The following is a 24,440-nucleotide window of genomic DNA, read 5'->3' on the forward strand; positions in this document are numbered from 1 at the left end:
AGGTTTTTTAATCTACACTGACATCACAGCTGTCACAATACAATCTAACAAAATTGTTTTGAATGAAGTTAAAAGGTAATGAAGCACTACTAGGGCCATTGTGCAAGAAAAACTAAACGAACTTTTGTTTCAGAGTGGCACGCAAGGCCACAATTCTCCGAGTGGCCTGTTTGTTTTGCATTCTCTCCGCTCTATCACAAAGAGGCGGTACCATCACCGAACGAAAGCTTAAACTTGAGGGCTCCTTGATTCCCCCACACTCTTCCATGGTCTACGGAGGGTCCCCAGCCATTGGCTCCTGTGATCCCATGGTTTTGTAAAACATGCAAAATATTTTTACCACAATCTCTTAAAACCTCTCTCTATTTGATTTCCCCTCTGTAACTTTCCTTTGTATTTAGTGGCATTTGGGATCCAGCTAGAAGAAATCCAACTGGGAACCTTTCAGTTTAGTAGACTACATTATATGTATAGTTAAGTTATTGCTGGCCTCCGGCATGGAAGCTCTACTTACCATTCACTGCGATCAGTGAGTATCCTCAATGAAAGGGGTATTTAAGGGTTCATTGGGACTGAAAAGCTTGAATTACCTGACACCTTACAGTTCGTACCAAAAATTTGCTATGGGTTGCCCCAACTCTGACAATTCTCAAAATGTTCGTGACATTACTGAAAAGGAATTGTGAAGTCAGAAGTCTTTCTAAATTACAAATAAAAAAATAGATCTAACGTGCCAGAGCAATGATTTTCAGCCTTCTTCATCTCATGGCACAGAGAAACTAATTACTGAAATTCTACAACACACCAAAAAATGTATTTTTTGCCGAGCTGACAAAAAATAGGTATAATTTTTATTCCTTCACAGCAGACGGCTGTTGTTATAATAGTTATCGTCATTTTTTCATTCGACAATCTAGGGGAAAAGAGGTCAGGGCCCCTGACTACACAGTCGGGTACTGCATGTTCTAAAAATTCTTGCAGCACATGGGTTGAAAATAGCTGTTCTACAGGAAAGGCTTAGTTACTAATTTTTCATTATGGAAAATGATGACACAAAATTGTCAGAAAAGGGGGCAAAGCATATTCAGCTTAAAATAGAAAAAAACAGTATTATGGAGGCATTTAAGAATGTTAACAAATGTGTTTCTTTTCTGGATTTCATGATGTTTAAGCCATTTGTCAGCTTTTTAAAATTGCAAATTGCAATTCGTGATTGCATGATTTCTCCCGTGATGTGTGTTGCAATTCCTTGTTCTAAATGTCCTCCTTCCTATCCAGTTTTGATTTTGAAACTTTCTATTCTCTACCCTTCACGTAAGCTTCGGTAACCAGAAACGTGGATTCCTTGTTTATAACCATCTCACACACACATTTTATTTATTTATGACTTTCTAACTCTCCCAGATTGTACACCCGAACTAAAAGAATAGTAAAGGCTCCGAGAGGACCTTCCTCACTGCCCACTCTCCCTTTCCTTTGTTGATTCCTCCGCATCTCTCCAATCACGAAATAATGGGCTGCCCCTTCACCCTGGGTGTGGTCTCTTCCTGCTCTGCCTTCACTCTCAGGGCGGCATAGCCAGTCCACCAGGTTTAAATATCATCCGTACGCTGTTGACTCCCCACATGTCTCCATCCCAGACCCCACCCCTGAAGTGGGCTCAGTGGCCCAAGTGAGTACCTGGAAGTCTAACGGGCACCTCGACCTCAACCTGTCCAAACTGAGCTTCTGATTTTCTGCCTCGACCTTGTTCCTCCCACAGTTCTCTCCATCCTAGTTAAGGGCAACTTCATTCTTTCAGCTGCTCAGGCCCACGCCTTCAGAACCATCCTTGACTTGACTCCCTTCCACCACATTTTTGATGCATCTGCAGCTTGTTGGCTCTGCCTTCTAAGTATCCCAGACCGAATTCTCACCACCGTGTCTGTCATTCCTGTCTCAGCCTCCATCATCTTGTTTGCATTGTAATAGCTACTCACCCTTCCTGCTTCCAATTTTCTATCCCTGTTTGTTAGAATTGCATTTGAATTGAAACAGGCCATTGCTTGGCAGGATATTAGTTCACTCAGAAATGCAACTTTGAACTGCGATCAGCTAGAACTCTATTACAGACTCAAAACTTCTGATCATGGGGTAATTTTGCAAGGCTCCCTTGCTAACAAAAAAACAGTATTTCAAAGGGAAAGAAAGTACAGACGAAGCTCCTAGAATTTTACCCGGGAGAGTTGAGAGAATTTAGCAGCTGAAAAACTGCCCTGATTTTCTTCAGCTTCTTTTGCCTGGGCTTTGAGGCAGGAATTTCTCTGATTTAGAAGAGCCGTTAGTTATATTTTATAGTTGGCCTGGGCTCTTCAGCTGGGTTCATTTCAAGCTTCACTTCCCGAGAGCCTCGTAGTTCACTTACTGTCCTATTTGATTCACTCTCCTGAGCACCGTCTGTCTCGCAAGCGCCTGCCCACCCTTTACTGCCATAATCTGTGGGGCCTTGGGAGGGCAGTAGCTCAGTCTTCGTAAATCAGAACTAGAAGCATTCTTAAGGATCTTCGGGTACAGGAGCCCATAGATAGAAAGAAAGAAAAAAACCATGAAGTAGCAGAATTTTTCCTGACCACAGGTTAAACTGTATCCCTTCTTTCACCATAGACATGGAAGACTATTGTTCTTGCCCACAAATAAATATTCACTTACCCTTCTGAAAACACAGGGTCCATTCTCTGTAGCCTAAAAGAACAGTTCTCAAACTGTTAAAAACTATAGCCCTGGCTGGTGTGGCTCAGTGGATGAGTGCTGGTCTGGGAACTGAAAGGTTGCCGGGTTCCATTTCCAGTCAGGGCACGTGCCTGGTTTGCGGGCCAGGGCCCCAGTTGGGGGCCTGTGAGAGGCAACTGATCAATATATCTCTCACACATTGATGTTTCCCTCCCTCTCTTTCTCCCTCCCTTCTCCTCTCCCTGCCTCTCTCTCTTTTTAAGTTTTGGGTTTTTTATAAAGATTTTATTTATTTATTTATAGAGGGGGGGAAGGAGGGAGAAAGAGAGAGAGAAATATTGATGTGTGAGAGTTGCATCAGTTGGCTGGCAACCCAATGCCCTGACAAGGAATTGAACCAGCAACCTTTTGGTTCGCAGGCAAACAATCAAACCACTGAGCCATACCAGCCAGGGCCCTTCCCCTTTCCCTTAAAATAAATAAAATCTTTTGAAAAATCATCAGCCTTGTACACTTAATGTGGAAATTTTACTGTACGTAATTTCTACCTCAATAAATTTGATTTTTAAATTATAGGTACAATTAATAAAAAAGGCTAACCAAAAATTTTTTGGAACTTACATGATGACAAAAGATTAATACCATAATTCCCATACCAATAAAGAGTGTTCTTATTTAATTGTTAATGAAAGAACCAACATTACGACAGAGCTGGTTGGAAAGGACTCTGAGAGTCGTTACTGGGCGAAGGAACGCTGAAACGTGACTGCTAGGTTAGGGCCTAACCCTTCCGTGCCCCACAGGGTAACTATTTAAAGACAGTCAGTCACCTTTGGGGCTGGCTCTCTTCTCTGTTGGACACACAAAATTTATGGTACCTTATCGATTTCCTGCAAATTAACATCTAACTCTACAGCGTCATAAACCATCACTGTGTCCTAATCAATTGTCAGTCAAAGTTAAATTTCCCCAGAACGTCAACTGTTCCTTATGTGGGTTTATTAAAAATTCTCCAGCACAATATTAAAAAAATCACATAATCATCACATCATATTGTCAGCTACTCCACACGTTTTCATTATTCGACGTTTGAAAACAACGGGAAATATATTAACTTCCTGTTTACCTAAGAACAACAACAGCACAAGCACAACAATAAGTGGCAACTGCCTGTCAGCCTCGATGTGGAGGTAACGGCAAGCAGCAGACGGCGGCAAACCCGAGCACCCTTCCCCCTCCGAGGGGGAAGCTGCTGGGCAGCTCCGGCCGATTGTCGCCACGTGGCAGAGCTGGTCCCGTACTGACACACCGTCCCATTGTTAAGCGCATCTGGAAATAGAACATTTTATAGGAAAGCTCTCAATTTTTAAATATTAGCAACCAGTTCAAATCACCCTAAAATATTGTAAAGGTCAACAGGATGAGGGAAAGAACGGGAGGAAAGCCAGCCTGCTGCGTCTGGCCTGAGCCAGGGTCTTTAGCAGTTTGAACGAAAACTTCTCATGGGAAGACTGAGGCCCAAAGAAGGGAGACTTCCCCAAACCATGAGGTAAGTTGGGCCGGAGGGGACTCAGAGCCCAAGTCCAGGATTCCCAGGCAGAAGCTTTTCCCACAAGGCAAACAGAGGTATTTTCTTTGTCTTCCATCAGATGCTTCATGTTTTATTCACTGACTGACCAAATATAAATGACTTGTGTATGAAAGCTTGCAGTAGCAGTAGGTCAAGTTCAAGCCAGTATGCTATGCACACTGTTGTGTAGGTTTTGCACGCATCCTACCCTTATTTATATTAATAACTTTGTGCCCTGCTCGGTACTCACATCACATCGTTTGATCCTGTGGTAACCACACACTATAGGCACCACTGTTACCTCCATCTTACAGATGAGGAAACTGAGGCTCAGAAAGGTAAAGTCACTTGCTCGAAGCCACAGCCCACAGATTTATGGCTCCAAAGTTGATGGTTTTTACCACTGGGCCAGACTATCTTTACTCATTCATTCATTCCATCAATCAGTCAGCCAAATAGCTGCAATGTGTTGGTGCCAATTGCTGAGCAAAGAATTATGGGGGAAAACAACTTCAAGCTCCAGGTTGTAGACTAAGGCTGAGGTTAACTGGGTCCACATTTAAACCTACATCCTATTCTTCTAATCCAAAATAACCAGTGGTTCCTGAAACAACCTGAAACAGAAGGTGGGGCTGTATAATTTATACTTCAAAAGTTGATTTAAAAACTAGAAGCAACAGCTCCCTCAGGGGTCTTGTTCAAATTCAAAGATTTGTGACAATGCAAACATATTCGTAGACCAGGCTTCTTGAAGACCAGACTCACTGGTGGGAGGAAGACAGTGGTCTTCCCTGCTAGGATGAAGGGTTTGGAGGTTACCTGAGCTCAATGGTGTATGGATCCTAGAGACGAGAAGAGAATTGAGCTTTAGGCAGCCGAGGCCCCTTCTATTCTACAAAGAGAGACTGGAGGGATGAAGACTACCTTGGAGGTTATTACACGGAAAAAAGGAGGGATGAGTAATAAAGTTATTTCAGGGTCAATTCAGGAGGCTTGAGGTATAAATACACAGATGTCACTTCAAATCTCTAGGTTCTTCATTTAAAAAAGCCGTGTGGCCCTGGCTGGCTGGCTCAGTTGGTTAGAGCAATGTCCCCATACGCCAAGGTATTGGGTTTGATCCCTGGTCAAGGCACACACAAGAAGCAACCAATGAATGCATCAATAAGCAGAACAACAAAGCGATGTTTCTCTCTCTCCCTTTCTAAAATCAATCAATACAGTTTTTAAATTAAAAAAGCAGTGTGATGGAAAATCCCAGTTCTTCAACTTTCTAGCTTTATACCCCTGGACAAAATTATCAGACACATGCCAGGAGGTCTGGGTATGTGAGTCCTGGGGCAAGGCGGTAATCAGAGGGTTATCCAGACGTCTGGTTTATGTCCAGATGTACGTTCAGGCAAGTTAAAGAGTTACCTGGAAAGTTAAAGAGTAAGTTACCAAGCTAGTTAGAACGAGAAGAGTCTTTCCTCATGTCTCAACCTCCACACTATTCATTTTAGCAACTTGAAGTGACTCCATTTTATACATTTCTTATCCTCACTCCATCCTCGGGTACAGGGTCGTGAAGACTCTCACAAAACAGCGCGCCCAGTTGCATTGTTGCTAACCCGAACATTACCTGTCTGCGGAATCGTCGCAGTTTCCCGTTCGGACTTCTCCCACAGGACTGTGAGCATCTCGGCGGGAATGGGGTCTGATCCCGCGTCCAGAACTTAACGCAGAGAATTACTTGGCTCGGTGACTGGCTTTCGGACTGTAGCGTCGCTCGGGTGTAACCACGATGAATTACAATCCTTCGTAAATCAGTGATCGACGCCGGGGTCACCGAAAGATGCCTGAAGGGATCTATCGCATTCAGAAGCTATTACTCTTCGGTTCGTGGTGACAGACAAAATTTTAACATATTTTCATTTTCCTACTTACACTATACAATTGTGGGGAGTATTTTTTCACGTTCATTGATTTAAAATTTATGTTTATTTCTCCCTCAAGTTTGGCTTCTCAACATTTATTTCCGATTGGCTGCATATCATCTTAATGTGATTGGATAACGCGTTTGCCCGTTACCTTTCTCTTGAGCCGATAGAGGAAATGAAAAAAAAAATGTCCTAGGTTCATCTGTTTTATTGGCTCCGGTGTCGGGCACTTCAAAAATATGATTGGTTCTAATGCCCGCCAGTCACTCTACCGGAAACCAATTCTATTGCCCGAGCTTACCAGGTTGAGGGGAGGGGCTTAGGATGGAAGAGTTTTCATTGGTTCGGAGCGCTCGAGCTCGCGACAGGAGATCCGCGCCCGCTCCGTTGCCGTGGTTGCAGGCCGTACCTACAGCTAGCCCGCTGACAGCGAGGCTTAGGGCGGAGGGAAGAGGGTCGGTTGGTCGGTCCGGAACGAGGCTCCAGCGGCCAGCCCCGCGCGGAACTGTTGCCATGGCAGCCGCCGCCGGGGGCGCGGACAACGAACCGCGATCCGGTCGCTCGAGCTCAGATGGAGAGTGCGCGGTAGCGCCGGAGCCGCTGACGGGCCCCGAGGGCCTCTTCTCCTTCTCAGATTTCGGGTCTGCGCTTGACTGCAGCGCGAGCCTCCCGGCCCGGGGGTCCAGCGGGGCCCAGTCCCCGCTGCGCTACCTCCACGTCCTGTGGCAGAAGGACTCGGAGCCCCGCGATGAGCTGCTCCGTAAGATCCCCGCCGGTCGACTTAGGCGCGCCGCCAGGCCCCACCGCCGGTTCGGGCCCATGGGCAAGGAGGTGCACGGTGAGGAGCGCGCGGGAGGCAGGCCCGGTCCTCCTCGGGGATCCAGGCCGCGTCAGTCTAGAGCTCTCCAACGTCCGATCTAAGGGCCCAGAGTGACCCCTGAGTGTCCTTTTAGTGGTAACAATTAGTACGTATAACTGCTAAGGACTGTGAATGGAAAGAAAAAAAGTCTTCACACTTGGCAATTCCTGAGTAGAAACTTCTCCTGAGCGCAGATGTTTATTAATAGATAATAAAATGGGGCACTGGGAATACTTTTACTATGGACAGTGGGGAGCAGGCGAGCCGGTCGCCAAGTCCTACCAACTTGCATCAATGCGCAGATCGGGACTGCACTCCTCTACCTCGGTTCCGCCTGAGGCAAACTGTAGAACGTTTGGGCCTTAGTTTGCTCTCTTGTAAAATGAGTACAATACCTGGGTTACAGAGACTTTGTGAGAGTTAAATAAGCCAATACATATATGTAATTATTACCCTGCTTCTGTTGTGCCGCCAAACCCTGTTGTGATCATTTCTGATTTTCACAATAATAACTCACTCAGATGCAGATATGGATCTCATTTTAGGGAGAGAAACAGGCCCAGAGAAAATGCCTTGCTCCAAGACACTTAGCCAGAAAGAGCATCAGGCTGTGCGAGCGTTAAGCCCAAGTCTGCCGAACCCAGGCTCCTGCTCTAATGCGTCTACCGTATTGTCCTTGCAATCTGAGGGTGAGGTGGAAAGCAACGGGGGAACAATATAAGAATGGAGACTACATTTGGAGTCCCTCCTAGTATTGTCTGTGCGACTCCACCCACGCCTTAGAAGTTTTACAAAGATTAAGTAAGAATTTAGAATAGAGTGCTGTATAATCTGTCAAGTACTCTGTGAATGTGAGGAATCATTGTGTATCTGAGTTGCAAATTTTGACCATTTTTCTGAGGATGAAGGCCTGGCCTTCTATTAGCCTCTAATACAGAGGTAGTGCCATTGTAGGAGAAACTGTTTCTGCTGAGGGATTACCAAATTTAAGTCATTTGGGAGTGGCCTGTTGTGAAGGAGAATGTAAGATTATCTGTGTACCCTGTTCACAGAGAACTTCATGTAAACATCTCATCTTGTCTGGCAGTAACTCAGGGCTGTCGGGATAGAGCTCAGCCTTGTGTTGTTACAGGTGGTAGACCTGAGGCCCCGGAGGGTGAACTAACTTGCTGAAGCTGCCCAGCTACTACGAGTGGCAGATTCAAAATCTGGCTCCAGTGGCCTTGGCGGGTTTGCTGCAGGATGGGGCTTTTGCACAAGTTGTGCCACATTTCAAGTTTCTCCTTGTCCTCAGGCCAGTGACTCTTGTATCCTGGCAACTTTCTTTCTCTTTAGATGCTACTGTGGCGGAATGGTGCGTTAACTAGGAAGCCATCCACTTTCTGCTTTATCATGGCTAGTGCTGGTGTTGTTTTTTTAAACTGGCACTCGTGTGGCTCAGTGGGTTGAGCACCGCCTTGCAAACCAAAGGGTCGCAGGTTAGATTCCCAGTCCAGGCATGTGCCTGGGTTGCAGGCCAAGTCCCCATTTGGTGTGGGAGAGGCAGCCAATTAGTGTTTCTTTCTATTTTACCTTCTCTCTAAACGTAAGTAAATAAAATGTGAAATAAAATAATTTTAAAAAATAAACTGGCACTCTCTTACTCTCTTCACAGCTCTGAAGAGGCTGAGGGACTCGGCCAATGCCAATGACGTGGAAACAGGTGAGTGTGCAAAGCGGATCCAGCTCCATGGGTGGGTTAGGGAGGGGAAATCCCGGTAACCTGGGAAGACAGTGCGTGAATTCATTCAGTCCGACAGCTCATCCCACAGACCCTGCTCACGGCAGAGTCATCTCACAGAAGTTACGCCTGGCTTCGATGCTCGCTTCCCATGCTCCCCTGTCCCCTTGGACTTCCTGATATCTTAGTGTTTATCTCCCTGTGGTCAGTCTCCATGATGGTGGGGACCACACCTCCCCACTTGTCAGAGAGGAACTTTTGGGAACTTCTGAGCAATGGGATTGGACCGTGGGTTTTAGCTGTCAGCAGAGCCTCTATCCGCACAGAGCAGCCACCTTCAACTGCTCACTGAAGCTTAGTGGTAATTGGGTCACTGGTTCTCAAACTTGCTTTTTGGCAGAACATCTAGAAGGCATGAGAGGGGCTCCCACAGGACTCCACTCTGCTTTTGGGGATTGTTTTTTGTCATTGCTCCAGCACTCACTAGGTGATAGGGCAGTAGCAGTATCAAAGGGAGAAGGGCAAGGTAGAGGAAAACAGTTTTAATTTTACCCACTGACTTAATTCTTTCTGTAAATCAGGGAAAAGTGGTATATTCATTTCTACGGCTACTGTAACAAAGTACCACAAACACAGTGGTATAATACAACACAAATGTATTATGATACAGTTCCATAGGTCAGGAGTTCAGCACAGCTCCCACCAGGCTGAAACCAAGGTGTCTGCAGGGCCGTATTTCTCTCCGTGAGCATCTGTTTTCCTGCCTTTATCAGCTTTGAGGGGCCACCCTTCTCCGTCTTCACATTCAGCAATAGTGGACTGACTTCTCACACTGCCCTTCTGTGAACCTCCTAGCAGGGAAAGGTTCTCTGATATTAAGGACTCATGTGATTAAATGGGACCTGAATAACCAGGATAATGTTCCTAGCTCGAGGCCCCTAACCTTAACCACCTCTGCAAAGTCCCTTTTGGGTGTGTAAGGTAACGTATCCATAAATTCCGGGGATCAGGTCGTGGCGTCTTCGGGAGCTCTTACTTTGCCTACTTCCAGGCGACATGATTCTGTTTTCGTGGCGGGATGCTGTGGTCAACAGAAGAAATATGAGCATAGATTGAGGGCCTTGGGAGAGATGATCCCGTGCACAGCAGGTGTGGAGAGGAGGTTGTTCAGCTCAGGGGTTGGGGTGTTGCACTGTGGGCCTCAAAGTGGCGCCCCTGTCCCTGGCGTAGCATCATGAGCAGGCTTGGCAACTGGAGCGCTTTTCAGCCCTTCACTTTAGTCTCTCTTCCGTGAACTTTAATATTTTGGAATATTTGGGCAGCAACCTAGATAGCTTTTCGAGGAAAAATGGTAAGTGTTCTCTTTTTATTATCTCTGGGGTGTGACCAGAGAATATTTTAACTAAACTTCTCTTCCACAGAAAGTCTAATTAAGCTTGAATCAGGTGTTCATGTGACGGTTTTATTATTTGCACAGAAAGGATGTACTTTTCCATTCAGCGCCTCTAACACAACCTCAAATCTAAAGGGCTGTTAGATTTACCAGGCTCTCGCAGGCTCTGAGGGCGAAACTGGCCGTAGGGGTAGCCTCTCCACTCCTTTTCTTTTATGGTTGGCATTTTGTTTCTTTTGTGCACATTTATCTCTTTTTTGTACAGTTTAGCAATTACAGTGGACACAGAATTTATCCCCTGCTATTGTTAAATCATAACAGCTGTTCTATGACTTTATAATCATTGAAAATATTTTAAGTATGGAAATAATATATGCATTTAAAATACTTTAAATCCCTCACCTTTCTCCCCCTCTCCTTCCCCTCTAAAGATAAATAAATAAATAAAAAAAAAAAAAATACTTTGGAAATTGACAAGTAAAACATCCATAATGTCAGCAAAGAATTTAATCTCTGTTAATATTTTGGCAAATGTCCTTCCAGTGCTTCCTATGCAGAGAAATTTTATGTTTTTAAAAATTTTTTTTATTGATGTGAGAGAGAGAGAGAGAAAATGTTGACATTGTTGTTCCACTTAGTTGTGCATCATTGGTTGATTCTTACATGTCCCCTGACCAGAGATCGAGCCCACAACCTTGGGGTATCTGGACGATGCTCCAATCAGCTAAGCCACTTGGCCAGCGTTCTGCGCAGAGGAATTTTCCTTATGGGCTTGCACACTGTGCTTAGTTCTGTAGCCTACATAATCTTTTGTGTATCGTACAGATTTTTCATAGTCTTTGTTACCCTTTGTTTTTCAAAATGGAAGTGTCATTTTCCCACTTATGAATGGATATGTGACTGTATGATTTTTCTAAAGCTTATAAAGTAAAAAGCAAAAAACCCTTTAACACTCCATTCCCCAATTACAGTCACAATATTTAAAGGCTGCGTGTGCACAATGCCTTTAAAGGGACCAAGAAAGAGCGAGTTAGTCAGTTACACATTTGCACACTGGCATTTCACTTTTAAGCTAACTGCCTGGGTATGGGACTGTCATATCAAAGCCTATGCGTGTTTTGATGGCTTCTGATGGATGTCACTAGGGTGCTTTCCACAGACTGTGACTGCACAAACCGCAGAGTAGAACCGGCTGCTTTAGTGTTCTGTGTCTCCTTGGGACTGGCTCTCTTTTGGTGACTGGGCAGGTGAACACTGGGATGCCCCACATTCTCGTTTCCGCTGCCCTCTCATGAACCTTCGCCCTCATTCATTCATTCAGTCAGCCGGCCACCTTCACTGCGCAAGACAAGTAATATCTTGGTCCCAGGTATGAAGATAAAACAAAACCCTGACGATATAGTTGGAGGAGAAAATAGTAAAGCAACAGCATTTCTCAGACAAACCCCCTGCAAACCCGAGGTTATATATTCAGTTGGAGAGGTGTACGTTCTGGAGCCATGGAAGTGTGTGTTCATGCCCCAGCTTGGCCTCCTGTCAGCTGCGTGAACTTGCCTTGGGCATGTCACGTGACTTCTCTGGGCTGGAGTCACTGGGTCTGTGAAATGGGCCTGATGCGTTGCTGGGTGGCTGAGGGGCCTGGCCGTCAGTCACCTGACACGTGGCAGGGGCTCAGCGTACTGTCGCAGTGACTCTAAAATGGCATAGCACGTTGTCAACGTAAGAGCAGCAGGCTGGACTCCGGTGTGGGAGGGCGAGTGGCTAACTTAGCCTGGGAGACAGGAAATATTCAAGGAAGAGATTCCTGGGCCTAGTCTGGAAGGACTCAAGTCCCTGAGAGGTTTGCTGAAGCAGACGCAAATGTTCCTTGCCCTAAAATGCTGTTGGCAGCAATTTCTGCCTTTTAGTGGGACGTGTACATGCAATAGCTAATGCCTCGAGTTTTATAATGGTTCCGTGCTTTTCAGAGAAGGAAATTCACATCCATTATTCTCATCACAGCAGCTCTGGATTGTAGGGCAGCAATTACTGCCATTTGCTGGTGAATTGGGGCCCAAATCTGGGCCCTCTCACTCCCACCCCAGCTCTTCCCAGTGCCCCACGCCATTGGCAATGTGCTCCTTCCTTTTTAGCTTAGCTTAGCCCGGGGTTTCATGTGTGTGGCTCCAGAACCTGTGCTCGGTCTACTCGAAAGGGCTACCTCTTAGGAGCAAAGCAAGCACTGACCAACAGCTTGGGCAGCTGTGTCCAGCTGGAGTGGATGTGTATCCAAGTTTAGGCGGTGGCATGGGGCCAAGTCCGTGATGGGGATTTCTGTGAGTCTAGAAGTCCTGACTCTGAGGATCAGGATCCTTCTATCACCAGACAACGAGTCTGAGCACCCGGAATCCGTGGTTGTAGCTGTGCCCTCAGGAGAACAAGCCCCTTGACATGCCAGCCCCTGTGGAGCAAGCATCCAGGAGGGACTAGCTGTCCCATGCATTGGCAGTACCTTGCCCGGAAGGGCCCCTGAGCACCCCTCTGCATCCCCTGGGGACTGCAGCTCAGCTAACACTGTCACTCTGTCCCCCTGCTTCCCTCTGCCTTGGTGGTGTCAGTGCAGCAGCTGCTGGAAGATGGCGCTGATCCCTGTGCAGCAGATGATAAAGGCCGCACGGCTCTGCACTTTGCCTCCTGCAATGGCAACGACCAGATTGGTGAGTCCTGGAGCAGAGGGGCGGGGCAGGGCTGGGAAGGGCTGCTGCCCGCTCCTCTCACTCCCCAAGCCTGTGGACCTGGCACTGCCAGACTGGGGAAGGGGTAAGCCTAGGGGAAGGACATGATCGCCTGGAGGCTGGAGCCAGTCCCTCCAGACACGCAGGCCACCTTTACTCAGTGCCAAGGCTGTAGCCAGACAGCCCTTGTTTTTAGGAGTCTTTTTGGGGTATGGTATAACTTACAGTGACCTTTCTGTACGCCACACTGTTGTAACCACTCCCCAGATCAAGACGTCGAATGTTTCCGGGGCCCCACAGCCCCGCTTAGCCCTGCGGTGGACCTGCTCACCCTTGTGCTGGTTCCGCCTGTGCGCGAATCTCAGTGAAGGGAGGTGCACTCATAGAGTTTGTGCTCTTGTACCTCGGCTTCTTTCACTCAAACTTATATCCTGAGATGCATTTCTGAAGGCCGCGTGTCCTGTCTCCTTGCTGGGTAGTATTTCGCTGTGTGACATGGGACACTCACCCTTCCCGCCATGGATGGGCATCCGTGTTGTTTCCAGGTTTGGGCTACGAATGCATACAACTGCTGTGAGCTTTCTTACACCTGTGGCTGGGTGGACGTGAGCGCTTCCCTACGTTAGGTGCAAACCCGGGGACGGACCCGGGGCCACCGGGCGCTCGTGTATTCAGCTCTAGTAGGTGCCACCCGACTTCTCCCGGTGGCTGGACCAATGTGCGCGCCCACCCAGCGTTGTAGGAGTTCCAGATATTTGCACGTCCCCAGCATTGCACTTGGTATTGTTTCTTTTTAATTTAGCCTTTTTGGTGTGGTGGTGTTTCACTGCGGTTTCATTTGTGTTTCTCTGACAGCCCACATTGTTGAGCAGATCTTTCTATAGTTGTCGGGCATTTTATATCCTCTTTTGTGGAGTATCTGTTTAAGTCTTTTGTCCATTTTTTAAAAATACTTTATTTTATTTATTCATTTCTAGAGACAGGGAAAGGAGGGAGAAAGAGAGAGAGAGAAACATCAATGTGTGGTTGCCTCTCACGCACCCCCTACTGGGGACCTGCAACCTGGGCATGTGCCCAGACTGGGAATCGAACCAGCAACCCCTTGGTTTGCAGGCTAGCGCTCAGACCAGTGAGCCACAGCAGCCAGGGCTGTCCATTTTTTAAACATCTTTTATTGATTATTCTGGTTACAAATTATTTAGCAAATATAAATAACTTACCTTCCCTGACCTTGCCTTTTTATTCTCTGAATCGTATCTTTTGATGAATACACGTTCTTTGAAATTTTAATGAATGTGTTAGTCTTTTTTATGGTGAGTATTTTTGTGACCTATTTAAGAAATCTTTGCCTCTCCCGAGATCATGAAGATAGTGTCCTGTTTTCCTCTACGAGCCTGACCGAGCTTTCGCGTCTCTAGAATTAGCTTCCGAGTGTGGTGCGGCACTCAGCACTCAGCCTGGGTCTCGCTACGGGTCAGCCTGCCCGCACGGGTAATTGAGGAGCTCGGGCGATGCAACAGCCCACCCTGGAGGTGGCCTATGGCACTGAGTCTTGTCTGATTTCCACTGTGGTGCTTGGCTGTGAATGGGGCGGGGCGTGCTCCCGAGGACCTTCATGGGCAGCCACTGCTATTCTTTGCTTTCTTTGACCCTTAAAATCTCTGCCCTGTAACACTTGCATAGGCCAGAAGGGCCTCCTGGAATCCTCGGTTCCTGGCCCTCAGGGTCCTGCACATGAACCCTGGGACAGAGGGAGGGAAGCGACACAGGGAACCTTGCAGAGTCTCCGTGTGTACACTCTGAGTGGGCCTCTTTAGCCAGATTAGGGGTGAGTGTGAGGGTCCAGGCCTCAGAAGCCTCTGCCAGCTCCTCTTGGGTTTTCCCATTTCCAGTGCAGCTGCTGCTGGACCACGGGGCCGACCCAAACCAGCGAGATGGACTGGGGAACACGCCACTGCACCTGGGTAAGTGCCCAGACAGCTGCCAAGATACCCTTGTCTGCGGCACAGATGGGCTCCTCTGGTGATGAGCCTGGGGTCCTGCAGGCTCCCAGCAGGACCTCCTGTCACCTGGGGAGAGCCTTGGCCCCCAGTCTGTGCACCATGGACTTCCCTGTCCATCACTAGTTGGCTGTGCCCTGAGCAGAACTGACTCAGCAGCGTAAATTGACAGCAGCAGCTCTGCTAGGGAGTGAGGCCTGCAGCTAGCTCCCGCCCTGCGGCGGACTCACGCCAGGGCTCGCAGTGAGGCAGGCACCGTCTCTGAGCCTCAGCCTCCCCAGTGGTCCAGGGAGGGAGCTAGACTTGACTGCTGAGTCCCACCAGGTTGCTGCCTTGCCGACACCGTCTCAGGAGGCGTGCCCTGACACAGGCACACTCAGAGACACAGTGCCACTCCCCACAGTGGGCAGCCGGGGCCAAGCCCTGGCGGCCCTGCTCTCTCAAGTCCCTGTTCTTCCTCAGCGGCCTGCACCAACCACGTCCCTGTCATCACCACACTGCTGCGAGGAGGTACGTGGCGCCTTCCCCTCCTCCCTCCTCTCCGACCCTCAGCCCCAGCACGCTCACCTCTGCCGTTCCCACAGGGGCCCGCGTAGACGCCCTGGACCGGGCTGGCCGCACACCCCTGCACCTGGCCAAGTCAAAGCTGAACATTCTGCAGGAAGGCCACTCCCAGTGCCTGGAGGCCGTGCGGCTGGAGGTGAAGCAGGTGAGGGCCCCTCTCCTGCCCAGCCCATGGACACCCCACCTCCAGTGCCGGCGCTCCCAGGTCACTTCACTCTACCCCAGTCGGTCCCTGCTGCACTGTGCCTCTGTGCACCTCCCAGCTGGCGCCCCTAGCCCAGCCCGTCCTCTCCTCCCAGATCATCCAGATGCTGAGGGAGTACCTGGAGCGCCTGGGGCGGCACGAGCAGCGGGAACGGCTGGACGACCTGTGCACCCGCCTCCAGATGACGAGCACCAGGGAGCAGGTGAGCCGTGGCCGCAGGTCCGGACCCAGGGTCTGGCAGGCGCCACAGGGCTGCCCCATCCCTGCTGTGAGGCAGCCAGACCCTCCTCCTAGGAGGCAGCCCTGTCCTTCTACAAAGGCTGACGTGGGTTTCCAGCCCCCTGTGGACCCCAGAGCCTCTGCTTGCTTCCTGGGAAGCTGCCAGTGGCCCTCCTCTCTGGGGTGGTCTGAGACCACCTGCTGTTGAGGGTTGGCCTTCGGCCATTTGTTCCATAGTCACAGTGAAGCCAGCACATGCTGTGGGAGGCAAGACAACGCCTGCCCTCCTGGCCTGTGCTATCAGGAAGGACACCTGGGGGCCCAGGCGCCTGGGCCTGTCCTGACACCCAGTGACAGAGCCTCACTTTTGTCCCGCAGGTGGATGAGGTGACAGACCTCCTGGCCAGCTTCACCTCCCTCAGCTTGCAGATGCAGGACATGGAGAAGAGGTAGCAGCGGGGCTCCCTGCCTTCTCGGCCCACCCCGCCCACCTGCTCTCTCATTACCAAGAAAGCCTGAGGCCTGGGACTTCGGAGCTGCACTTGTCGGGGAGGCCTTCGGCCTCACCCCCAATGCCGTGGGCTGGAGATGCTCTCACCAGCCTCAGAGCCTCTTCCGGTCACCATCCCTCTCATCTCCGTGGGCTGGGACTGTGCCCCCCGCTTCTCCCTCTGATCCCCGCAGAACGGCAGCCACGCCTCGCCCCTGGTGACCCTGCGCTGTCCTCATAGGGCGTTCTCGTCTCGTGGTCTCCCTGGCACCCTCAGCAGGCTCAGGACCCCTCTCTGGGCCCCTTCCCCATCGTGGGCTTGTCGCAGCCAGCAGGCGCCCCCGCCTCTCACCAGCACTTGGATTCAGACTTGGCTCCTGCCTTCCTAGGAGGCACCGCAGCGGTTTCTCTGCTTGGAAGGGGCAGGCTGGTGCGGCCTGGACCTTAGGGATACACAGTTGGGGAGGGCCCTGCACAGCCCAAAGCAGGACACCCCCAACTCTTTTCCCTCCCCATCACTGAAACGCCGGGAGGGCACAGTGACTCTGCAGCCTAATCATAGTGGGGTGAACAGTGGGCCCCAAGATGGCCACGTTCTAATCCCGGGCACAAAGGGATATTGCATTAGTCATGAGGATCTTCGGACAAGGCGATTATCCCAGATTATCTGGGGGCTGAGGTGATCGCAGAGACCCTTCTGAGAGGGAAGCAGATCAGGGAGGAAGTAGGAAGCCGATGGAGCAGGGGCAGGAGCTGAGGAAGGGTCACAAGCTAAGGAATGCAGTTGACCCCCCGAAGCTAGAAAAGGCTTCGGTCCCTCAGAGCCTCCGGACAGACCCAGCCCTGCCGACACCGACGGTAGCCCAGTCAGACTGATGTTAGAGGTCTGAGCGTCCGAACTGTAAGAATAAATTTGTCTTTTAAGCCACTAAGTCTGTGGCCATTTGTTACAGCAGCAACGGGGAAACTAATATACTAGAAAAGGCTCACAGCTCCCTGGAAAGGAGGCAGGAGCGGGCACTTCCTGGGTTGTGGGCCACCGACTCAGATTGGGGGCCCCTCCACCCCTGCAGCGGGGGTCTGCAGCGGGGGTCTGCCCCGGGGGCCAGAGGGAAGGTGCTGCCCGGCCCGGCCCTGTCCAAGGAACGTCTGACCCTGACAGAGCAAAGGCAGGCTTGTCTGGGCCACTGGCCATGTCCACTCGCGCTCTGCCCCACTTCCTCTCCCACCCGTCGGAGGAGGGAGCTTACTCCCCAGAGCCCAGCTTGGTCGGGTCGGAGTTAAACTCGTGCAGCCCTGCTGCTCCCTAGACCACAAAGACAAAGGGCATCGTGTGGGTGTGAGGTACCGCCCTGCTGCCTTGGGACTCCGGGCAAGAGGGGAAGCCCAGAGCTCAGCAGGTGGGCAGGGTGAGGAAGGAAAGGCAGGGTGGCAGCCCCAAGGGTGGGAGAGCGAGGGGCAGAGGAAGAGCAATAAGCTGTTTCCATGCAACTGCAGCTGCTGCTGCTCTGAGTAAGGCGGCTGCCGCCTGCTGTGGGGGAGGGGGAGGTGCAGCGGTGGGCTGCTTTTACTCACTCCCTCCCCCCAGGTGAGCCTACCTGCTCAGGCCTGGGGGCCTCCGAGGAGCTCCTCTTCCTACAGGGCTTGTGCGGGCCCGTGCGAGCGGGGCAGGGCAGGGAAGAGTCCTGGGCGGGGCAGAGGCAGGAGCGGGAGGAGTGGACATCGAACAGGTGGGCCACTTCTCCTGGGGCCTGCTTCCCTGAGCCTCCCCCCACCCCGTCTCCACCAGAGCCACTCACCCTGGACAGAGTTGCGGCCGTGTTTCTCCACCTCAGGCCTAAGTGGTTCAAGAAACAGGCCCTTGGCTGTGAACCCCGACATGGTGCGAGGTTTTGTGTGGAGCGTGCATGTGTATTTGGGGTACGAAGGCCCGTAGCCCGCACCCGGCAGGGCGCATACTCGGGGAAAGGCCGGGAATTCCTGCTGTAGACCTTTGGGAGCAGACAGGTGAGGGACCTGCCAAGGACGTCCTAGGAGACTCCCTGGGCCCTTCCGAGACTTGTCCCCTCGGGCAGGCTGCTTTGTCCTGGCAGAGCTGAGACTTTGTGGAGCTGCCCGGCGAGGACCACATGTGTTCCTGGGACAGCCTGACTCGGAGATTCCCGGCCAACTCCCAAGTCCCTGGCCTGGACCAACCTGCCCCCCTGGAAACCAGCACCCTCCATCCTCGTGGTGCCCCACCCACCCACCCATGTTTGGCCCTGTAGCCAAGTGATCATGAGAACAGGCCACCTGGGCAAGTGAAGGGGTCCCTGTCAACTCCCTCTGTGGCCACGTGGACCATGAACAAGGGGTTGGGCAGAGGAGGCCTTGGCAGCCTCACCCAACACTTTCCAAAAAGTGAGGCGGTGGGCCCCATCGCCTCGCCCCACTTCCAAGCAGGATTTTTCCTGCAACCCCAAATCTATGAAGAGCCGGCCAGTTCATGTCAGCTCCAGACACTGGAGTGAGTCAGAAAACCTGCAAGGCGGCCCTGGGCCAGCTGGGCTGGGCTGGGCTTGGCAGGGGCAGGAGGGGGCCTCCACAGAGGTTGCCTGCACAACCAGTTAGCTCTGTTACTAGCTGCTTCCACACCACTGAGTTTGTGGGGGAAGCGGGGACGGGGGTGGAGGCAGGAAGAAGAAGTCCATCTCTTGGTTTCACCTCCTGGGAGGCTCCTCTGCTTTCCACCTCACACCTGTTCCTGTTAGAGCTGCTAAGCCCTCGCCAAGCATCCGCCCTGTTCTAGGTGGGGTTGCAGCGGTGCACAGGACAGAATCACACAGAAGGACGGAATTGCCGCCTGGCGTGGCCCAGGGCAAATGTGGGAAGTGCTCAGAGAAGAACATTCACAGGTTCTCACAACTGTGAGAGCTGAGAAGACGCAGCCAGGCGACTGACCAGGCAGCAGGGCTGGGGTGTGGATCCCACCGCCAGCTGCCCCCACCCCCAGCTGCTGCAGTTCCCACCAGGCCCGACACAAAAGCAGCGTCCTGAATGGAAGGGCGGCACATTCGCTGAGCTCCCGCTGTTCGCCGGCTGGCCCTTCGTACAAACCCTTTGATTCCACGTTTGCTGTGGAATGTGAGGCGGCCAACATTTTGGCTCCTACTGTTTTACGGATGCAGAAAATTGAGGCTCAGCAAAAGAAAGTAACTTGCTTGAGATCAGAGAGCTGGCGCGTGGGGCCCTAGAGTGGCCTCTGCCAGGGCTTCCGAAGTGCCCACGTCTTCAGTGCCCCTGGGACCCAGCGTGGGAATCACAGGCCTTCCTGAGTGAGGCTCTGTCGCCGTGGCCACCTGAGGCACAGGAAGGTGCGGCCCTTTCCTCGCTGAGCACAGTATACAGTGCGCTTGGTGGACAAGGCGTGTACCTGGGCCCCTAGGAGAAGAGAAGGACAGCAGGAGGCGACGGGGCTAAGCTGAGTCAGGAGGTCCTGGCTGATCTTTGCTGGCTGCCACCATGGTCACAGGCCTCCTGAGGTGGTCTCGAGCTGGCTGTGGGACCTGGAGGGTGACTGGCTGGCCAGAGAGGGCAGCGGGACCGGGCTACAGGAGTCCTGAGGTCTGAAGGTGGCAGATGCCTGTGAGGCGGGCTGTGACCTCCATCTGGAGGTCGGATGTGGCTTCACCACAGCGAGTACCGTGCACTCTGGGGGGAAGTCCCTGTCCCAACCAAGGCTGCCCGCTCCCCAGACTGCTTCAGGTGCTGAGCCCAAGCCAGGGCGAGGAGGTCAGGAAGCTGGACGGGCCTGGGAAATCCCAACAAAGACCCTGCCCCCCGCCAGCTACGGGCCCGGAGGGCGTTACAGCCCGAATGCCCTGCTGCTAGCTCACCAGCTGACACCAAGGCCTGAGTGCCTGCAGGGACCCGTGGTACCCGGCTTTACAGGTGAGGAAATACACTCAGGGAAGCAAAAGACCAGGGACCAGATGTCCTCTTGTTCCCGTGACTGGCCCACCCCAGCCTGGTGACTCCTGCTTTGGGAGCGGCGAGGACGCACCTGCTGTAGAAGCACTTGCCAGTCAGCACGTGCCGGGGGCAGTCCCGCCTCCTTCCCTGGAGACCGGCATCTGCCCAGGGGAGCCCTGGAAACGTCACGTACGGCTGGCAGCCGAGGTGAGCGACTCGAGGCCCCCTGCCTCCGCAGGGATCCGCTCAGCCAGAGAGCCCAGGTCTGCGGCTCACTGAAGCCCAGAGAGGCCAGAGCTAGGAAGTGCAGCAGCCAGAGTCCAACCGACAGAGAGGCTCTGAGTCCACTCCTTGACCCCTGCACTATGCCACCTCTGAGTGGACCTGGCATGTCCACCCAGTGTCCAGGCCAGCGCCTGCCCCAGCACCACCGCCACCCCCAGGCACTCCAAGCCGGCACTGTGCCCCTCAACCCCCCCACACCACCCTTCCTCCTGCTCCCGCCTCACCCCTCCGCTGAGACTGGGCCGCCGAAACAACGTGGCACCCGGCAGATGCCTCAATAAATCAGTCTTGTCCTTGTACCAGAAACAGTTCCAGCCAGCACAGCCTGGCCTGCTGGCCTCAGGCCATCTTGGACCCGGTGGGCAGCCTGCAAATGAGCCATGCGTTGAGGCTGAGGAACTAATGTTCATCAATAGGGAACCTTGGGTCCTTAATTGGTATTGACGTCCCCAGGTACGCACTTGGAAGCGGATGATGCTGTGCCTGCCAGCCTGCAGCGGGGAGGGTGGCTGATTAACTCGGCCACGCCAGAGTCCTCACCTCGCTTACCCTCCCCCGGACTGAGTTTGAGCCCTGACTACGGTTGCTATAGGGGGCGGAGGAGTCACCTCTGCCCATCCCAGCCCCTCTCACCCCCTTGACCAACTCCTTCCTGCTTCTTCTCTTGCCCAAACACTGTGGAACCATAATCAGACAAACCTGAACTGAAGATCGCAGCTCTGGTTTGGGCCAGCTCTGGGATCTCAGGCGCGTTACTTGATCTCTGAGCCTCAGCCTTCTCACCCTCCAACTCTCCAGCCGATGAGACACACTTCCAGGCCCCACCCAGGACCTAAAAGGTAGCAGGCGCCCGGGGTGGCAGGCCCTGCAGACCCCCCCACCACATGCCACAGGGCCTTGCGGACCCCCTTCACCTCAGCCTCAGCATGTTTCAACCGATCTCCCCTCAAACCTGACCCTCCTCGTCCCCACGGCCACCCCCACAACTCAAAGTGGGATTCTGGGGTGTCACCTGGGATACCTCTCTCCTCCCCGCACGTGTTCAATCACCAAGTCCTGACAGCTGTACCTCCTAAGTGGGGCCCATCTGTCTCGCCACGTCTGCCCACCCACTGCCCGTGCCCCAGTGTCCGCTGTGGGTTCTCACAGCAGCCTCTCAACAGCAGCGCCCTCCCGCTCCCCCTCTGCAGGAAAGCCTGCCTCCAGCCAGAAAGAGTTCCCTGAAGAGTAAATCTCATCAGGCTGTTCTGCATTTACAACCTTTCGGTGACTCACCGTTGTCCTCTGGACAAAGTGCATTCTCAGTCGCAGGGGCCAACGTACAGGCCCTCGAGCCTGGCTCCAGGCTGCCTCGCACACGTCGTTTTGTCTCTCTGCCCCTCCGCCCCATTACCTCCCACTGCAGGACTTGGCGTGGGAGCAGCCCCTCAGGAAGTCTTCTCTGCCTCCCCAGGCTAGCTCAGGACCCTCCGCTGGGCTCCCACAATCCCCCGGGCCTCCGTCTTTCTTTTCTGCAGGAGAACCTTGTACCCACCACGTGCTCAGACGTGAATGCCGCAGGCCCATCCCTAAGAGGTTTGCAGGCACAAGTAGGATGACGGGGGATGCAGAATTCTTTTAACTCTCCCTCCAACTAACAGGGTTGGTTCCTTCACAGGTCTTGCAGGGGGCTGCAGCCAGGTGGCTTCTCCTGGGCCCTGGGGGCAGCAGACAGGGCTCATTCAGGGCCGCCTTTACCCCCCCCCCCACACACACACACACCCTCACTTGCCTCTGGTCCTACAGGACTCACAGCCCTCTCCTAACCAAAGTGCAGCAAGTTCTCACTGGGCATCATGCGCAGGTTCTCTGACTTGAAGCGAAATGACGTGCCATGAAGGTGGTTTGACTACAGGCTGATACAAACTAGATTACGTTCCTGTGGCACCTCATCAACATTCTAGCGAAATGACATCGAACAAAATGACATTAATCGAGAACCTGCTGTATTGAGACCATCTGCTCTTCTGAGCATTTCATTAGCACCCTGAGGTAGACCCGGCATCTCTGGGGCCGAGCGCGGAGCCCGGCAGCTGGGTGTCCACCTTCCTGCCAAATCTACAGGAAAAGTCACCTCCCAGCCCCAGGCCAGGCCCTCCGAGCAGCTGGAGGCCAGCCTGCCAGTTCCACCCAGCCCCGGGGCGCTGCAACCCCAAGGCCCTGGTGACGTCACGGTGCCCACCCTCCTGGCCTCCCTGGGCCCCACCTGCTGCAGTGACAGAAGTGCTTATTGCTCCTCCTTGCGCCCCACCGTGGCTGCTCCGCCTTGCAGACTCTTCCTACCTTTCTCCAGGAGAGTAGGTTTGAATCGTTTCCTTCTCTGGGACTCCTGCCTGGACGGCCCAGGAGGGCAGCAGTGCCCTCCTCTGCGCCCCTTCAGAACTGCGCGTGTTCTGTCACGGCCCATCCCACGGTTCTGTCCGTTCTTCTTTCGGTGTCCGGCTCTCCAGCCGGGCTGAGAGCCGCTGGAAGGGAGAGGCCAGGTCAGACCCAGCGTCTCTGTCCTCCCCCATCGGCCTCACCTAGGGCAGGCACTCAGGTGACTGGGGCGTAAGGAAAGCAGGGTGGGACAGGTAATGTCTTTCCTCCCCTGGCACCTCTGTCCTCACGAATCAAGCATCTGTGCATCTACTCTGGGCCAGGCCGTACTGCCCGCCCCTGACCGATGGTCCAGCCGGACCTGCTAGCAGAGGAGGAGGCCTCGACATCGGGGATGGACAGCTGTCTGCCAGCTGAGCAGGGACCCTCCCCTGGGGCCTGGGGTTTCATGCACGCTCAGATTCTGCTTGTCCTAGATGGAGGCTGTCCCCAGTGGGTCCCCTGTCCATGCCCACAGAGGAGACCGTGGAGGAGCAGCGGCCCAGCTGGGAGATTTTGTTCCCTTCTTTCACTGCAGGCGCTCACCGTTCTTGTGAGCCAAACTTTGTCAGATGTGCTGGGATGTTTTCGACATGCTGCCTGGGCCGCCTGAGAGCCACCTCTGGGGCCGATTAGGGTACCAGCTCTGCCACGAATCAGCCGCTTGGCTCTGGTCACGCTACCTCACCTCCTGGAGGCTCAGCTTCTGCCTCTGAGAATGGAGGTGATATTCCTTGCCTGCCAAAGTTGGCGCAAGGCCCGAATGAGCCGGTGGAGGTGTGAGTGAGGCCCCGGGGAGACTGAGGCCACGCTGGGTACTGTGGGAGCTGGACGCATCGCCCCCGTGGCCCTCCGGGAACAGCCCCACTGCTGTGGCCGGAGTCAGCCGTGAACGCCTTGGCATAGGCGTGCTGTGCTGGGCCCCTGAAGCAGTTGCTCCCCCAACTGGGTGGGTCTCAGCTTCCCCCTGTGACTGCTGCTCTGACCTAGGGTCTGTGGCAGGTGGCAGGCGGTGACCAGGATTCAGCAGCTGCCTCTGTCAGGGAGGGCCCCCCCAGGGTGCCCAGCAGCCAGCAGACATGCTGGGGAGACCCGGAGGCCCACGGGCCTCAGGCCCCAACCAGAGGCCGATGAGCGTTATTGGCGGGTGGTGAAGTGGGGAAGGAAGCGGTCGGCTCTGCAACCACTTAAACTGATTTATTGGCTAATTAGGAGGTTTCCACAGCCACAGACGACCCCAGCTGTGAGCAGGAACAGGGAAAGGGGGCTCCACAGGGCAGCCATGGCTGCCGGGCGGCCAGCTGTGCCCCAAGCGTGGCTCTGTGTCTCTCCTGAGCCAGGAGGGCTGGACAACCAAGGAGTGACGCGAGGGATTTGGGCCAGGCAATGGCGGGAGGCCTGAAGCCCATCAGGACCTGCTGGCCTGAGTGTCTGAACAGAACGCT

The 24,440-nt window shown here is 53.0% G+C and overlaps 1 protein-coding gene and 1 long non-coding RNA gene across 4 annotated transcripts; one reads left to right on the forward strand and one right to left on the reverse strand.

Moving 5' to 3' along the window:
* Nucleotides 1-3,686: 3,686 nt before the first annotated feature.
* On the reverse strand, nucleotides 3,687-6,355 carry LOC119060358 (uncharacterized). Of its 2 annotated transcripts, XR_005084570.2 has the most exons (3): nucleotides 6,206-6,355; nucleotides 5,901-6,127; nucleotides 3,687-4,038 (listed from the first exon to the last, which is right to left on the reverse strand). It is a non-coding gene; the product is annotated as an uncharacterized LOC119060358 (long non-coding RNA). The 2 variants fall into 2 exon arrangements; XR_008391029.1 differs by having other exon boundaries at nucleotides 5,901-6,355.
* A 196-nt stretch (nucleotides 6,356-6,551) lies between these two features.
* ANKRD54 (ankyrin repeat domain 54) lies at nucleotides 6,552-17,290 on the forward strand. 2 transcript variants are annotated; one of them, XM_037160558.2, is made up of 8 exons: nucleotides 6,552-7,036; nucleotides 8,712-8,759; nucleotides 12,768-12,866; nucleotides 14,777-14,848; nucleotides 15,347-15,394; nucleotides 15,469-15,593; nucleotides 15,748-15,855; nucleotides 16,251-17,290. In XM_037160558.2, exons 1-8 carry the CDS (start codon nucleotides 6,712-6,714, stop codon nucleotides 16,323-16,325), a joined length of 900 nt encoding a protein of 299 aa, XP_037016453.1. In that variant the 5' UTR covers nucleotides 6,552-6,711; the 3' UTR covers nucleotides 16,326-17,290. The 2 variants fall into 2 exon arrangements, with proteins under 2 accessions (XP_037016453.1, XP_037016454.1); XM_037160559.2 differs by having other exon boundaries at nucleotides 6,946-7,036; nucleotides 12,773-12,866.
* Nucleotides 17,291-24,440: the final 7,150 nt, after the last annotated feature.

Source organism: Artibeus jamaicensis, unplaced genomic scaffold (genome assembly GCF_021234435.1).
Source record: "Artibeus jamaicensis isolate MK-2021 breed Jamaican fruit bat unplaced genomic scaffold, CSHL_Jam_final contig_233, whole genome shotgun sequence".
NCBI classification, from domain to species: Eukaryota; Metazoa; Chordata; class Mammalia; order Chiroptera; family Phyllostomidae; genus Artibeus; species Artibeus jamaicensis.

Excerpts from the sequence above, each read along its gene's own strand:
- ANKRD54 (XM_037160558.2), top strand. The coding sequence starts at position 6,712 with ATGGCAGCCGCCGCCGGGGGCGCGGACAACGAACCGCGATCCGGTCGC. Across the intron at positions 12,867-14,776 it reads CAATGGCAACGACCAGATTG|TGCAGCTGCTGCTGGACCAC; the intron begins GTGAGTCCTGGA and ends TCCCATTTCCAG. Across the intron at positions 15,856-16,250 it reads TGACGAGCACCAGGGAGCAG|GTGGATGAGGTGACAGACCT; the intron begins GTGAGCCGTGGC and ends TTTGTCCCGCAG.